At 45.0% G+C, this 16,160-nt stretch overlaps 2 protein-coding genes and 1 long non-coding RNA gene across 4 annotated transcripts; all 3 read right to left on the bottom strand.

Annotated features, from left to right (window-relative positions):
• Window positions 1-135: 135 nt before the first annotated feature.
• Window positions 136-3,372, bottom strand: LOC134104005 (scavenger receptor cysteine-rich type 1 protein M130-like; the record flags this gene model as incomplete). Its single annotated transcript, XM_062557294.1, has 6 exons — window positions 136-792; window positions 871-953; window positions 1,405-1,734; window positions 1,895-2,179; window positions 2,273-2,584; window positions 3,270-3,372. Coding segments are annotated over 6 exons (1,218 nt in total), but the record flags the coding sequence as incomplete, so codon positions are not given.
• An 804-nt stretch (window positions 3,373-4,176) lies between these two features.
• Window positions 4,177-6,696, bottom strand: LOC119227436 (uncharacterized). The gene is made up of 4 exons (XR_005121356.2): window positions 6,364-6,696; window positions 5,305-5,448; window positions 4,537-4,566; window positions 4,177-4,427 (listed from the first exon to the last, which is right to left on the bottom strand). It is a non-coding gene; the product is annotated as an uncharacterized LOC119227436 (long non-coding RNA).
• A 457-nt stretch (window positions 6,697-7,153) lies between these two features.
• On the bottom strand, window positions 7,154-15,566 carry coch (coagulation factor C homolog, cochlin (Limulus polyphemus)). Of its 2 annotated transcripts, XM_037486149.2 has the most exons (15): window positions 15,489-15,566; window positions 15,165-15,206; window positions 15,035-15,079; window positions 14,554-14,707; window positions 13,366-13,499; window positions 12,771-12,842; window positions 12,530-12,589; window positions 12,284-12,431; window positions 11,919-12,022; window positions 11,463-11,689; window positions 10,980-11,094; window positions 9,245-9,388; window positions 9,016-9,172; window positions 8,526-8,620; window positions 7,154-8,445 (listed from the first exon to the last, which is right to left on the bottom strand). In XM_037486149.2, exons 2-15 carry the CDS (start codon window positions 15,196-15,198, stop codon window positions 8,273-8,275), a joined length of 1,662 nt encoding a protein of 553 aa, XP_037342046.2. In that variant the 5' UTR covers window positions 15,199-15,206; window positions 15,489-15,566; the 3' UTR covers window positions 7,154-8,272. The 2 variants fall into 2 exon arrangements, with proteins under 2 accessions (XP_037342046.2, XP_062413277.1); XM_062557293.1 differs by lacking the exon at window positions 15,489-15,566 and having other exon boundaries at window positions 15,165-15,232.
• Window positions 15,567-16,160: the final 594 nt, after the last annotated feature.

The raw sequence follows: 16,160 nt of genomic DNA, 5'->3' as shown, positions 1-16,160 counted from the left end.
TTCAAATATGAACGGAATAAAAGAAGAATCGAGTGAAACGCTCACAATTTAAGTAAAATCTTTTATTTCAATTTCAATTATTTAAAAATCTGTTTATAACAAAATTATATTTCCAAAGTAAAAAAAAAAATCTGCAAAACGGGCCAAATCCATGTTGAAATTGTGAGCAAAACTTCCTTCAATTTCTTGATTGCAACATTAATTATAGTCATGAAGAACAATAATAATAACAATACAAATTCCTTGATACTAAATAATAGCAAAAAAGCAGGTGGTTTGAGTAAAACACTTGGATTATAAAAACAATAAGTAAAATACTTTATTAACTGATCAAGTAGATTCCTGAAGGTCAATAATAAACAATATTTAAGTAAAATAAGTACTTTTATGAATTACAACATTTATGCTGGGCTATAGATTTCTTCAGATATTAAAAAGTCCTTCATGAAAAGTAGACCAAATCAATAATTACAACGAATTGAGGATGTAATCCCCCAAAAAGAATCAATCCTTAATGAGCAAATTGACAGAGCCCCAGACGTACAGAAGGAATGAAGAAACACTGCTCTAATGAAGTCACATGATGTTCCAGCCTTCTTGTTGGAAGCAAACATGCGTATGAAAGTGAGCTGATGCTGGTTGTGTGTTACAAATCCATCTGGATGTGAGAGGAGCTCCTTGGAGGAGCTACTCTGCTCCCTGAGCTCCTTCTTCTTCAGCTGCAGGAACACCCAGGTGATGATGATCCAGCTCAAAGTCCTCCCGTCTGCCCAGCTTCCGCCCCCTGGTGGTCTGGAGAGACATGACAGCACCTGTCTTCAGTTGACTAGTCACAGAGCTTCATGTGGTCCAACAGACGTGTGTCCGTACCTTACAGTAGAAGTAAAGGCCAACGTTCACCACCAGCAGCATCAGAGGCAGGAGGACCGCTTTGATGATGAGAGGTGTTGGATCTGCTCACACACATGGAGAGTGATCACATGACATCATGAACCTCCCATGGAACCAAACACTCCCCGATGGCCTGTTCCTGCTGTGACTCTGTGTGATTTTCTTTGTCAAATTTGTTTCAGTGAAATATTGGTTTTCATTTTACTCGTCTTTCCACCGTTAACTTGACACCTTCATTGTTCACACTTGATGGAGTAGTGAACCAATCATGAGAATTCATGTATTGGTCATTGGACCCTGATCCCTGAGGGGTATGCCCAGTTATTTTTATATGTGAATAGTAATAGTAAATAATAATAAAAATAATAATAATTCTAATGATCAATCATTTAGTTGTCGTACTTACATACAACAAAACATACCATGTACACAACAACAACATGCTTGGACTCTGTGGTCAGCTGATCATCTTGAGTCAGTTTGGACCAATCATCATGTAAAGAGTCAGCTTACCTTCCACAGAGACAGAGAGCACACGGCTCTCAGAGGAGAAGTTATGCAAATAAACAGAAACGTGATAGACGCAGCTGTAGCTTCCTTGGTGGGCGGGCTCTGCAGGTGGAAACAGGAAGTGGGCCGAGTGATTGACAGCTGTCTTGGTGTAGTTTTGTGCTGAGTTGGAGGAGGTGAAGGTGAGCTGAAAGAAGCCTCCTGGGTACTTTGGCTGGATGGAGCAGCAGATGGTGAAGGTGGAGCCCCTGAGGACCTGAGCCCTCTGCTGCTGGGCCTCGGAGACCCCGTACATGGAGGAGGACACAGAGATGATCGGCTGGAGCTGCAGGTCTGTAACAGAGAGATGGAGACAGGTCATGTTTACCCGTCGTTGAACGAGATGGACCCGGAATAAGGACTCAATGCTCCAGGGAAGACAGACAGACAGACAGGTGAGTCCTGGGATTGCTTTCAGAGATGATGTCATAGATGGTTTCATAGGTATGCTTACCTGAGCAGATGAGATCCAGGATGGAGGAGGAGTAAAATGATGTTAAACATTCCCTCAGAGAGGATCCAGAGTGAAGACATTCAAATGTAAACCTCCACCCAGATCTCTGTGAGGACTCCACTCTGGGTCTGCTAGAAACAGCAGATTCAAAGTCCAGCTCTCTACAAAGAACATCTGATTCCTTCAGGTTCCTTTCCTTATAAGCTACTGGCCTCCATTCTCCTTGATGTTTCACCTCCAGTGTTCCTTCACAGCGACTGGCTCCTCCCACCAACCTCACAGGTTCTGAACCTAAACAAGAGATTCGTCAGTAGAAGATCAAAGTGAGTTTCAGTAGAACAGAAATGAAGCAGATCAAAGCTGCAGCTCCTCTTCTACCTGAGCAGGTGAGTCCAACAGCTTTACCAGGTGAGCAGGTGTTTCTCTCTGAGCCTGAGCTTCTACAGTCCAGGAGAGCAGACTCATGGCCTCCACACTGGAACCCTTTGGTCCACATTGGAGCCTCCACTTCTCCATAGAGCGCCCCCTGGAGGACTGAAGGAGCCCCACAGCCAAGCTCCCTACAGACCACCTCTGAATCCTGCTGGTCAAAGTCCTCTTCACACACTGAGGACCACTGGTTAGACTGGTTAGACCTCACCTCCAGTCTGCCTGAGCACAGACCAGACCCATCCACCAGTCTGATGGAGTCTGGAGAGAAGACAGAAGATGAAAAAGAGATATTAAAGACACCAGAAATTAAATAACATCTCTCTTCAATCTTGGAACCGTAATATGAATCTGTTTATAAACTGATCCCTAGAGTCTGAAAGAAACGTGGACCCTCTCCTTAAGGAGTTTCTAAGCTGAAGAACAGTGTGGAGATACTGACGAGCCCCCGGCTGAGCTGAGCTAATCCAAGTTATGTCCAGTAGGTCATTGGTTCCTGTTATGGTGGAAACCAAAGGACCTGCTGGTGGAAATCAGTGACTAGGAAAGCTGTGGAGCTGAAGGAGGAGTCTTTTCAGACTGATTGGTGGTTGGTCCAGAGGACTCCTGAAGCAGCAGACATGTAGGCTTCATATATAAAGCTGTCTTGGTGAATTCAGCACCTGATTTACTGAGGTAGAAGCTCATCAGACAAGTCTACTGTGATTCTAGCTGATATAAAAGGGAAGCATCCTGGATACATTACTGTCAAAGATGATGACATTGATGGGCTTACCTGAGCAGGTGAGATCCAGGATGGATGAAGAGGAAGGTGATATTACACACTCCCTGAGAGCGGATCCAGACTCAAGACAGTGAGTGCAGATCCCAAACGCAGATCTCTGTGAGGACTCCGTTCTCTGCCTCATTGAAACAGCAAAACCACAGTCCAACTCTCTACAGAAACCTACTAATGTCTTCAGGGTGATTTCCTTATAAGCTACTGGCCTCCATTCTCCTTGATTTTTCACCTCCAGGGTTCCTTCACAGCGACTGGCTCCTCCCACCAACCTCACAGGTTCTGAACAGAAACAAGAGAGTCGTCAGTAGAAGAACAAAGTGAGTTTCAGTAGAACAGAAATGAACCAGATGAAAGCTGCAGCTCCTCTTCTACCTGAGCAGGTGAGTCCAACAGCTTTACCAGGTGAGCAGGTGTTTCTCTCTGAGCTTGAGCTTCTACAGTCCAGGAGAGCAGACTCATGGCCTCCACACTGGAACCCTTTGGTCCACATTGGAGCCTCCACTTCTCCATAGAGCGCCCCCTGGAGGACTGAAGGAGCCCCACAGTCAAGCTCCCTACAGACCACCTCTGAATCCTGCTGGTCAAAGTCCTCTTCACACACTGAGGACCACTGGTTAGACTGGTTAGACCTCACCTCCAGTCTGCCTGAGCACAGACCAGACCCATCCACCAGCCTGATGGAGTCTGGAGAGAAGATAGAAGATGAAAGAGTTTAAAGACACCAGAAATTAAAAAACATTCTTATTTCTCTTAGATGATCTCTGGCTCAGAATATAAATCTGTTTATAAACTGATCCATAGAGTCTGAAAGAGATGTTGACTGTTGAAATGTTCAACCTGCTGGTGGAAAACAGTGAATAAAGCTGTGAAGCTGAAGGAGGAGTATTTTCGGGCTGGTTGGTAGACATGTAGTCTTCCTATAGCCTACCAAGATTTCTTGGTGAGTTCAGTAACTGATTTACTGCAGTTCATCAGACAAGTCTGAAGTGATTCTAGCTGTGATTCCTCCATTACTGTAACAGATGAGGCCTGTGGGCTTACCCAAGCAGTTCAGAACCAGGATGGAGTAAGAGGAACGTGACTCTATACACTTCCTCAGATCAGATCCAGACTGAACGCAGTGATTGTCGAGGAGCCACACAGATCTCTGTGAGGACTCCCTTCTCCAGCTGAGAGAAACCGCAGAGCCACAGTCCAGCTCTCTACAGAAAACATCTGCAGACTTCAGCGTCATTTCACCAACATCAGCTGGTCTCCATTCTCCTTCATGCTTCACCTCCAGTCTTCCGAAACACCGACGGTCACCTTCCCTCAGCCTCACAGCTTATGAACAGAAGCAGGAGAGTCGTCAGCAAAGAAGTTCATTCAGTTAAGAAAATATCAAAGTAAACTTGACCTCTGATTGTGCTTCAATGAATCATTCGATATTTACCTGTTGGTGTGTTTCCATCAGTCCGGATATCTGGGAAAAAAAAACATTTGTTGTTTTCAGTAAATGTAAAAGACCGTTTGAATGTAAATTATCGTTGGAAACATATTTGGATGTTGCTACAATTTGACAGTTGAACTCGTCCTCCGGAGGGACTCTTAGGCGCCACACAACGTTACGTCCATTATTGTAGGTAAGTTGTTGCTTCAATAGTTGGTGTTTTTAGTCCGTGCTTTGACTTGAATCCTTCATTGTCCGCTCTTAGTTTGTCATATTGATTTGATTATTGACGTGCTCATAGCGACCTGCTGGGGCCAGACGACAGCAGGTCTGTGACACGTCTGTAGGAGACGGAAGAGGAAACAAAGAGGCTGATGTCATCACAGTCATGTGACGGTAACAGAGTCTTTGGCTCCGCCCCTGACAGCAGGAAACTGCATGGGGAGACGATTACTGAATGCACACTGATTGCACAATATTAATTGAGTTAAAATAAAATCCGTAAATTAGGATCTGCTTTGAATTTGGGAGAATTTAACTTGAATGATCAAGATCTTTTTAAAGTTTAGGACATTCTTTCACGTTGTGGCGGCTGGTCGAGTTTATGCCGATCAATTTAAATGACTTTAAAATACACAATATTTCCTTAGTTTGTGAGTGAGCAAGTGTGTCTCTGTGTGTGTGTGTGTGTCTGTGTGTGTCAGTGTATGTGCATGTGTATGTTTCTTCTTTGCTTTAGAGACGATGAGCTGCTTTAAGTCAGAGTCCTACCTGAGCTCCATAGCAACAGCAGCAGCATCAACAGGTGACCCATGACGGATCTAGACGTCTGTCCTTGTCCTTGTGCCCTCCGTCGTCTGTCCTTCTGCCGTTTGTCCCTCTGCCCTGTGTCTGCGTTGTGTCCTCAGTGTGAATCTGCACAGAGGAAGAGGCGGAGCTTCACTGATCTGGCTCCTGGTCTCCGTCTCTGTCACATGATCAGGTTCTTCTGTCCACCAGATTTACAGTTTTACCAGATGATTTTATTTGTATTATTTAGTCTCTTGATGAAGCTGTGTTGGAACTTCTGTGGTTGTTTGAGTCTCTGGGTGTCGGTTGTGTCTCTTTGAAGTTGTTGCTTGTGTCTTTGTTGTGTTTTCTTATCTCTTAGGAGTCATTTGTGGTTGTTTGAGTCTCTTTGAAGTTGGTTCTTGTCCCTTTCTGGTTGTTTTAGATCTGAAGTTTCTTTATAACTTGTATATTTGTGTTGAATCTTTTCATAGATGCTTTGTAGTCTTTGTGGGTCTTTGTGGTGTTTTAAATCTTGTATTGCAGTTTTGAGACCCTTTTGTATTCATTTTAAAACCATTGCTTTTAAAAATTGTTAGTTTTGTCTCTCAGTAGTTGTTGTGGTTTGGGTTGTTGTTTGAGTCTCTTTGTCGTCTTTTTAAAACATTTGTTTTTGGTTTCACTCATTCAGGCTTTACTTGTAGTATTTCAGTTTATTTGTGGTTCTTTAGAGTCTCTCTGCTGTTGCAATATGTCTTTTAGTGATTATATAAGAAATAGTTTTTAGCTTGGCGGTCAGTATGTGTCTTCCGTTCTGAAAAGCCTTTCCGTGAAACTGCTGATTGATGGTAGATTATAGACCTGTAACCATGGCAACCCGGACATGCTAAGACGTTCCTATCTGTTGTGTGGTCTTATCATTTCCTTCCATATCATCATCCATCAGAGTCCTTCAGAGAGACGTTACAGCTTGTAACTAAGTGTCAGCAGCTGATGAATCGGTGAGAATCTCACTAGTGAGATGAGTGTCTCCGTCGTTTAGGCCCCTCTTACTTTACACACCTGCCTTCCAGTTTTCAGATTTAAAAGAAGGTCTTGTTGGGGTTCAGAGTCCTGCGTCCCCTCCAGTTCCATCATGACGGAGTGTCTACAGAGCAGGAAGCTCTTGAGGGGAAGATGCGAGTGTTTGTCCTCCGATACTCTGCATCTAAAGCAGAAAAGGTATGAAACATCTCTTGGAGAAGTTTACACAGAGGTTCTAAACAGTTAACTCAACACTGATCATATATGGTGTATTTCCTGAAGCTTTTTCAGCTTTTTAACCGCAGCCCAAGTTCAGGTTGTTGACTAATAATAATAATTGACTTTCCTACTCAATATAAAACACAAGGCAATTTTATTTGTAGCCCTAACCCCCTAACCCTAACCCTAACCTAACCCTAACAGTTCAAAGGGTTTCACATAAAACCATTAAAACCATCCAGACATAAAGCAAGGAGATGTGAAGACAGTTGAGAACATTGATTGAAAGTGTGGAGTTCTGATCAAGGATCACTACTGTTCCCCTCGGCCTTCTGAGACCAGAAGTCATAAAAAGTCAACTGGCTTGAGTCTAAAAATAGAAAGAATTTAATAACTAACAGAAGTAATGAACCATACAGTTACAAGGTGAAATAAAGCATGAATAGTATAATATTATTCTCATATGACCATCAGTATCGGTTCACAGGAGGCTTCTCCAGCTCACACACTGTAGACCTTAAACTGGATTTATAATGGTTCTGATCTATAACAAGTTGTACATCGACTTATTTGATGAAATTGTACTTTCTAGTTTCTTATTCTTCTGGGTTTGTATCTCTTTGCACTTATTAACTTATTGTGAGTCACTTTGGATAAAAGCATCAGCTAAATGACATGTGATGGAATGTAATAAAGTGAAATGTTGTTTTAATAGTTTAACACAAATCAGTCGACCAGCTGTAAAAACAAAGGAAACGGGTAATAAATACAGAGAAAAAGACAGAAGCCGCATTTGAATAACTTTTCCATTCGGGTCATTTTAACAACATCAACCTTCAGATGTTCTGTTTACTTCTATTTCTGTGGAAATGTAACTAACTTTTTAAAAGCAAATGGTCTCATTCCTTTTCCAACATGGACTCAAATCAATGTAATCATTATGTGTTCATGAGCATGAACGCGTTTGGATAAAAGGCACAAACAAAAAGTCATTTTTATCAAATCCAAACAGCTCATTTACGTCCGATTGTTCATTCTAGTGTTTTTATTTTACAATGAAAGATAAGCAAGACAAAAAATACATATGTTTTCTTCAATCTTGCCTTAGACCCTTATCCTAAGATGAAAATCTCACAATTCCAAAATATGATGTATTTGTCTTAATTCCAGATTAATAGAAGGAAAAAGGTCTATGGAGAAATCTGCTGCATGAATACAATCAGATAAGAATGGTGTTCTCTTCTAATAGAGACATTGTTTCAGTTTATTATTGGATCCAAAAGGCTTTTATTGTAGAATCTATTTTAAATACATTAACTTTAACCCTTTCAACCTGCAGTAAAACACTAGTGCTGAAGTCTGCAACGTGAAATAAAAATACAGATACAGTAGATAAAAATTTAAAATATTAGTAGTTTCTTTGTTCTACTTTTATTTTGTAAAATACAATTGATCACAGAATCAAACGCTGAAATGTTTATTGAAAACTTTTGGTTCCTACTGATGTTGATGATAATCTCCTTTTTTATTTATTCATGAATATGAACCAAGTATAATTCTACATATATATGTACATTTTATATACATGTATATATACATCTGGTTTACATGTATCCTTCTTTGTTGTGTGTATTTTGGATGGATCAGTACTATTAGGTGTATTTTTAGGTTTTATACATAATACGGTATACACTGTGTGTGTGCGTGCGTGCACGTGTGTGTGTGTGTGCTAGTTGTTCTCTGTGAAGTCCTTGCACACCCCTCTGACCAGCAGAGGGACCAGCTCGGCGAGGCCGGTGAACTCCCTGCTGAAGAAGGTGTGGCTTTCCTTTGGCTCTGATGACATCGCGTTGAGGTCATCCAGCGGCGCCCAGGCCACGCCCACCGAGTAGATGGTAACGCCTGTCGATTGGTGGATGGGTGAAACGTGTGTGAGAAGTGAACCCGGGCTGCTGTCGACTTTCCTTCATTTCGACACCCACCTTGTCTGTGTGCCGCCGCCGCAGGAAGTCTGACGTCGTCGTACGATTGGCCGTCCGTCACCACGATGAGGAAGTTCCGCCCTGGTCCCGCCCTCCTGGAGGAGAGAGACGATCAAATGTCAGCTTCAGGGCGAGGCCTCACTGGCTCTGACGCCTCGACATATTTAACTAATCTCACGTGCTCCTCAGCGCCAAACACACGGAATTAAACCAAGCTTAAGAACATGGATCCAAGGCTTTTGTTTGAAAAAGCTCCCTGAAAAAGTTTTTATTCCCAAAACAGGAGGGAGAGCTTTTATTGGGACTATTGTCATCACCAGATGCCTTCAAGAGCTGCTCGCCTTCTGCTCTCGTTAGAGACGGGTTTCTTTTGTTCTCTGCAGAAAGATGGCGGCTGTTGTGCCTCCAGATTCATTCTAAACTAAACGACAGCCCAAAGACACCGTACTTGTGGTGTTATTAAGGTGTAGTAGGATAGGATGGTGTTCACCTGAACAGGCTCTGGGTGGCGTAGCTGATGGCGGCTCCGGTGGCCGTCCCCCCGCTCATGTAGGGGATCCTCCTCAGGGCGTCGATGGTCTCCTCTTTGTTGGCGTGGTCAAACAGGCCAAACTCCAGCCTCTGATCGTAGGTGAACTGCACCGCACCTGCAGACACGCGCAGTCAGTCGGACGGTCGACTCCTCGTGGATCACAAGGTGTTCATGAGGTAAAGCTGACCGATGCGAGCTCCCACGTCCGACACCTCAAAGCTTGTGGCGACGGCTGCCAGGAAGTCCAGGACCAGCTGGAAGTTTCCCTCGCCGACGCTGGAAGATCCGTCGATGAGGAACCCGATGTTCACCGAGTTGTAGCACGTTTTACCTTAGAAACCAAGAACCAGACATTTCTCAGCGTTTTACCACCATGCACATGTGACATGTGACATGTGACATGTGACCTGAAACCAGATGTCCCTTCTGCTGCACTGGATTTATCCTGAAAGGTTAGTTATCAACTAGGAAAATATATGTGATGTGTGTGTGTGTCTCTAGATGTGTGTGTGTGTCTCTAGATGTGTGTGTGTCTCTAGATGTGTGTGTGTCTCTAGATGTGTGTGTGTGTGTGTGTCTCTAGATGTGTGTGTGTCTCTAGATGTGTGTGTGTGTGTGTGTGTATCTAGATGTGTGTGTGTGCCTCTAGATGTGTGTGTGTGCCTCTAGATGTGTGTGTCTCTAGATGTGTGTGTGTGTGTGTCTCTAGATGTGTGTGTGTGCCTCTAGATGTGTGTGTGTGTGTCTCTAGATGTGTGTGTGTGTGTCTCTAGATGTGTGTGTGTGTCTCTAGATGTGTGTGTGTGTGTGTCTCTAGATGTGTGTGTGTGTGTCTCTAGATGTGTGTGTGTGCCTCTAGATGTGTGTGTGTGTGTCTCTAGATGTGTGTGTGTGTGTCTCTAGATGTGTGTGTGTGCCTCTAGATGTGTGTGTGTGTCTCTAGATGTGTGTGTGTGTGTCTCTAGATGTGTGTGTGTGTGTCTCTAGATGTGTGTGTGTGTCTCTAGATGTGTGTGTGTGTGTGTATCTAGATGTGTGTGTGTGCCTCTAGATGTGTGTGTGTGCCTCTAGATGTGTGTGTCTCTAGATGTGTGTGTGTGTGTGTCTCTAGATGTGTGTGTGTGCCTCTAGATGTGTGTGTGTGTCTCTAGATGTGTGTGTCTCTAGATGTGTGTGTGTGTGTGTCTCTAGATGTGTGTGTGTGCCTCTAGATGTGTGTGTGTGTCTCTAGATGTGTGTGTGTGTGTCTCTAGATGTGTGTGTGTGCCTCTAGATGTGTGTGTGTGTGTGTGTATCTAGATGTGTGTGTGTGCCTCTAGATGTGTGTGTGTGCCTCTAGATGTGTGTGTCTCTAGATGTGTGTGTGTGTGTGTCTCTAGATGTGTGTGTGTGCCTCTAGATGTGTGTGTGTGTCTCTAGATGTGTGTGTCTCTAGATGTGTGTGTGTGTGTGTCTCTAGATGTGTGTGTGTGCCTCTAGATGTGTGTGTGTGTCTCTAGATGTGTGTGTGTGTGTCTCTAGATGTGTGTGTGTGCCTCTAGATGTGTGTGTGTGTGTCTCTAGATGTGTGTGTGTGCCTCTAGATGTGTGTGTGTGTCTCTAGATGTGTGTGTGTGTGTCTCTAGATGTGTGTGTGTGTGTCTCTAGATGTGTGTGTGTGTGTCTCTAGATGTGTGTGTGTGTCTCTAGATGTGTGTGTGTGCCTCTAGATGTGTGTGTGTGTCTCTAGATGTGTGTGTGTGTGTCTCTAGATGTGTGTGTGTGTCTCTAGATGTGTGTGTGTGTGTGTGTGCCTCTAGATGTGTGTGTGTGTGTCTCTAGATGTGTGTGTGTGCCGCTCTGATGTCGTATCCATCTCTCCCTGAGGTCCAGTGTCTTGCTCTCTGAGCTCCTGGTGTGCTGGAGGCTGAGGGGTCTCTCACTGCAGAGCAGGTGGTCCAGCGAGCACAGCTTTTGAGCCAGAGGTTTCACGTGCTTGGTGGTGCTGAACCAGCTGGAGATCGGGTAGCTGAAGAAGCCGTTGTCCCTGCACACGCTCTGCAGGAAGAAGAGACACTTTATTGAGGGAAAGTCTGTCCGTGGACGGAGACCTAAACGCTGCTCGATGGTTCAACTAAAGAGACACTTCTTTAGACTTCACAATAGAAATAGAAAGATAATATATTCTTTACTGTTCTAAACTAATCATAGCATAAACCTCTCCAATCAATATTTCCTGATTAATAATCAAACTGATTCAACAGAAATCTGACATGAGGAGGTTCAAATCATTTCACATGTAAATAAAAGGAAAATAAAATAATTGGTTGCTATGGAAGGAGAGGAGATCCTCGTCGGATTAAATAATTGCTGATTCATGCAACACGGTTTTGTACTTGACATAAATATTTAATGAATGAATGAACCTTCTTCACAAAGTCCTTGTCTCGCACCATGGCGAGCTCCTCAGGCGCCGGTTTGGCCACAGACACCAGGAAGACGTTGATGCCGGACTCTCTGGCCAACATGGCCGCCCGCTCCAGGTCGTCGGACGGCCAGCCGTCAATCAGCACCATCAGCACCCGAGGGTGACCCCGCCTCCCCCCGCGGTCCTGGCCGAAGAAGGTCTCCACCGCGTGCATGATGGCTTTACCTGCGACGGAGAGCTTTCAGTTTAAAAGAGAAAACAATATAAAGCAAGTCAATGCGACCACAGCAGGGCTGCATGCACTGTGTGTGTGTGTGTGTGTGTTGCTTTATATGCCTATGTGAGGACTGCCGCTAGGACTGGGCGAGTGAGGACACTCTACCTCAGAGGCTGCTGTAGGGGAAATCATCCATGCTTTACATGAAAAGTACATGAAAGTGTGTGTGTGTGTTACCTGTGTTGGTGTCTCCTCCCAGGTAGGCCAGCTCCTTGATGGCAAACAGCAGCTCTTTTGGTTGAGTGTAGTTGGTCAGTAAGAACTCAGTCTGGGGAGAATCACTGAAAACGCAAATCAGGTGAACAACAGGGAAGTTGAAAATGTTTCCTCAAGTAAAAGTATCATAAGCAACATGTACTCAAAGTACTTAAAGTGAAAGAACTGCCTCTTTTCAGATTTATTTTCTAACCAGCAAGGAATTAGAACGCTAACTAGCTAAGTAGCTAGCCCTAAATTGAGTGAAACAGCTTAAACTTCATCCATAAAACGATGATCTTTTACCCATGTGTGTGTGTGTGTGTGTGTGTGTGTGTGAGACTCGCCTGGCCTGGATCAGTCCGACATGTGGCCCTGTTGATCCGACCCTCAACATGGCCGCTAATTTGGAGACAAAGTTTTTCTGCAGGTTGAACCTACGATGCCCGATGTTTTTGCTGCTGTCGATCACCATGGCGATATCCAACTGACAGTCTGCACAGACACACAGACACACACAGACACACTCACAACCTTAGCCCATGTTCAATCTTTACTCCCAGAATATCAAATACACAGAGCACACAGTCCACCTTTGTTTCCAGCTGTCAAAGCTTTCTTCACTGACGGCTTCTTCAGCGGCTTCTTTGCTACTGCAACACACACACACACACACACACACACACACACACACACAAGGGCAGCTAGGGTAACACAGTATGTCAGGGGGGAACATTCCACTCCTGTTGTTTGGAAGTGCAAGTGTTTCTTTGCCTCGGTGTCACGACTGAAAATGACTTCACATGAAAGCAGAGACCAGTAATTTCTCGTTACCTGGTCGTGCTGCTGCAGGCAGAGGGGTGGTACTGGTGTCACTGGTCAACTCCAGTGGGACGTTGACAGGCTCTGGTCACACACACACACACACACACACACACACACACATACACACAAACACACACAGACACACAAACAGTTTGGGTTCATTTATTATTATTAATTCTATAATTAATACTAACACACATCAACAATCTCAGGTCATTTCTTTCATTTCAGTGAAGCAGTTTAACCTCTGAACAAAGATGGTGACGATGATTCATTATTATTGATATCAATATGCTCGTACTCGTCTATGTTTCTCCACTGGGGGGCAGTGTAACTATTTACAGAGCAGGTATAAAATCCTCCTGGTGAGCGAGCTGTTTTTCAAACTATTTCTAACTTTGGAGGCTTTTTAAAGTCTCAACTCAGTAAAAGAAAGCCAGTGAGGTGCTGTGGAAAGCTCCAGAACCAGCTGGGACCTTAAGTGGAGATGGTTTTGTGAAGTACCATCTTCCTGGGCACCATCTTCAAATACCTCGTTTCCCTAAACCCGAAAGGATTAACCTTCACAGGACGAGGAGGCGGCCCGATGGGTGGGATGACCTACTGGTGAGGCTGAAGGAGGCGGTCCAGCGGGACAGGGCCAGCGATCGGACGCCGTGTGCGTAGGAGCCCTCGTAGTCGCGTCGTCCCTGCAGCTTGTGAACCCTGACGAGGCCGCCGGCCCGACCCAGAATCCCCCTGAAGAGCCGAGACACGTCGGAGCATCAGACCTTCTCACTTTATTCAGAAGAATATGCAGAAATGTACAATTTATGTGGAGGGTTAAGTTTAGATGCATCACATTGAATCCTTCCAAATGTTCTCTGGAATATCCAGAACTAAAAAGTTTGATAATAGAAGATTGTCTCGTGGGATCTGACTGAATGTCGTATTATTATTTGCTCATTGATTTTGACTCGTTTACGTTTCTGTGTTAAAGCAACATTTTGACATCTTTAGAGAATACATCGAAAACCCTCTTGTCCATCCAATTAATCACAGAGCTGTGGCCGGCAGCAGGTTAGCGTAGCTTAGCATAAAGACTGGAAATGAGATGTTGATTTGAGTCTCTGTTTTGATGACTTGGAAGAAAATAAATGGCTTTCGACACGATGACTTTAAATATTAAACGTACAAATGAAATGTTGTGATGTTGTAATGTTGACAGGAATGTGAGTCTCTGTGGTGATTGGTCCTCTTGGTCTATTGGTCGGAACGAGACCCTGAACTGATCCAATAATAATATATGAACACGTGTTATTGGACCGGATACATCATTACTGAAGGTACCACATGCTGGGGTGTCTCCCAGAGCCCACACCTCGGAACAGGAGGCCTTGCTGGATGTGGTTGAAGATATTTAGACTTCAGTTTGTGAAACTACAGCCGAGAGGACGGGACGAAGAGATGTGCAGCGGTGGAGGAAGGAGCCCCCCCCCCCCTGCGGGGGGAGGAGAGGTCGTTCAGGGTTGAAGGCTTAATCCTTCAGCGCTGCACATTCCTTCGTGGTGTTGGTGTTGGGTTCAGGTTCAGCAGACAGCAGGACTCGTTATTATGTCACCTCTGCAGCTGCAGTCGGTAGCAGGGTTTGATCCGCCCCCCCCCCCCCCCCCCTCCGTCCCCTCCGCCCCCCCCTCCAAACCCTCCAGCCCTGAGACGTCCTCCAATGAGCTCAGAGATCTGCTCTACGCGTCGGGTGTGAAGCGCCAACGCCAAGAAACGCAGAAAACAAGGGAAAGGGTCAAAGTCCCACCTGTGGACGGCAGCGCCGCAGACGGAGGAGACGGAGGCGTAGGTCTCCGTCCCGAACACAGACACCGTCCTCCGGCTGCAGTCCGGGGGACACAACGCCACCAGGCCGTCCTCCGGCAGGTCGGCTCCCCGGGTCCCGCAGGTCACCGGGTACGCTGAGCACACGCATCCATCACAAGGGCCCACTTTAAAACCTCAGAGAAGCCCATGAGACAACGACTCATGACCTGTTCAAATGTTAAAGCCCGTCTCCTAGAAACAATGTTCTTATGAAGAGGTTCAACGTTTGCTTTTCACGGATCCACTGAATAGTTTCTTGTTGTTTTTGGTTTTGATAAAACATGTTAACCCCGTTTTTTTCATACCGTCATCGGGGTGAAATCAGTTTGATAAATGTCCTGGAAGCTCAGGTGAGTTCTGTGAGGAGGTCACGTTGTAGGTGGCGGACCTTAAAGATGCAAAGAGGAACCTGGAATACTGACCAGCGGAATCTGAGCCAGACGTTGAGGAGATGAGGAGGAAAAGGCCTGCAGAGGAGAAGAAAGATCATCCTTCACATCCTGCACAATCACTGAGAAGTTAGACCACAGAAGAAGAAGAAGAGCGGCTCACCTGTCAGAGGTAGCAGGAGTGAAAGGTGGAACATCTCTGCGCCTGAATCGTTATCCATCACAATGAGCAGTTAGTAGACGCGTTACGTCTTAAAGCAACAACGCACTTTACTTTGTGGTCACATCATAAACTCACTGAAGTTCACCAGCTGTCACTTTGTAAACCAGACAGTAACTAGTGAAGCAGCCCAGTTAACTAAGCTAAACCACATGAAACCACTGACTGGTTAACTAGTAAAAACGCACTTATTAACAATCGAATGAATTGTTTCTCCACTATTTTACAACATGAATCCATCATTGTTTAATTCATCCTGAAACTTACCGACGGTGGGTTTCCTCAGAAGTCGCCTCTCAGGAAAACTGCTCAGACTTTATTCCCTGGAAGCAGCAGACGGTGAGCTGCCCTTTAAATAATCTCTCTCACACACACACACCTTACAGTGGTGACATCAGAGGGGGGCGGGGCTTCACTGACTGACAGAAACAGAAAAGAGGACAGAATCATGAGGGACTTCCCGCAGGTGAGTTCATGGTAGATTTATAGTTCGTAGCTTTTAAACAAGTTTTAACAGCTTTGCAGTCATTTTCTCTCCATGGGAGAGGAGTCGCCCCCTGGTGGTCACTAGAGAAAAGGCAGCTTTGTCTCATGAGGCTGGGACTCCTCATGTCCTCTGTGATGTCTTTTATTAATATCTAAAGGAATTTTAAGTTCTCCTTTGACTCCTTTCAGAGAAGAAGAATGAATCAACATTACACAACTTCGTCCACTGGCTGAAGGAAGGACATCTGAAATGTTCACCTGTCTCAACACCTGTATCCTGTTCCACCTGGACGAGGGGGGGGGGGGGGGAATCCCCCCAGATCCCACCTGAGAATCAGACACCTGAGTGCAGACGGGACAAACGTCTCTCTGTGCGAGCCGCCACGTGGCCTCCGACGTGCAGGGTCTCTGCGAAGAGCCTGACGGGAGCCAATCATGTCGTCTGTATAACAA

This window comes from Pungitius pungitius, chromosome 14 (genome assembly GCF_949316345.1).
Source record: "Pungitius pungitius chromosome 14, fPunPun2.1, whole genome shotgun sequence".
Lineage (NCBI taxonomy): Eukaryota > Metazoa > Chordata > Actinopteri > Perciformes > Gasterosteidae > Pungitius > Pungitius pungitius.
Note: the sequence above shows the minus strand (reverse complement) of the source record. Positions and strands in the feature narration are given on the sequence as shown.

Excerpts from the sequence above, each read along its gene's own strand:
- coch (XM_062557293.1), bottom strand. The coding sequence starts at position 15,222 with ATGGATAACGATTCAGGCGCAGAGATGTTCCACCTTTCACTCCTGCTA. Across the intron at positions 15,080-15,164 it reads ACTCCTGCTACCTCTGACAG|GCCTTTTCCTCCTCATCTCC; the intron begins GTGAGCCGCTCT and ends TCTCCTCTGCAG. Across the intron at positions 14,708-15,034 it reads GTCTGGCTCAGATTCCGCTG|CGTACCCGGTGACCTGCGGG; the intron begins GTCAGTATTCCA and ends GCGTGTGCTCAG.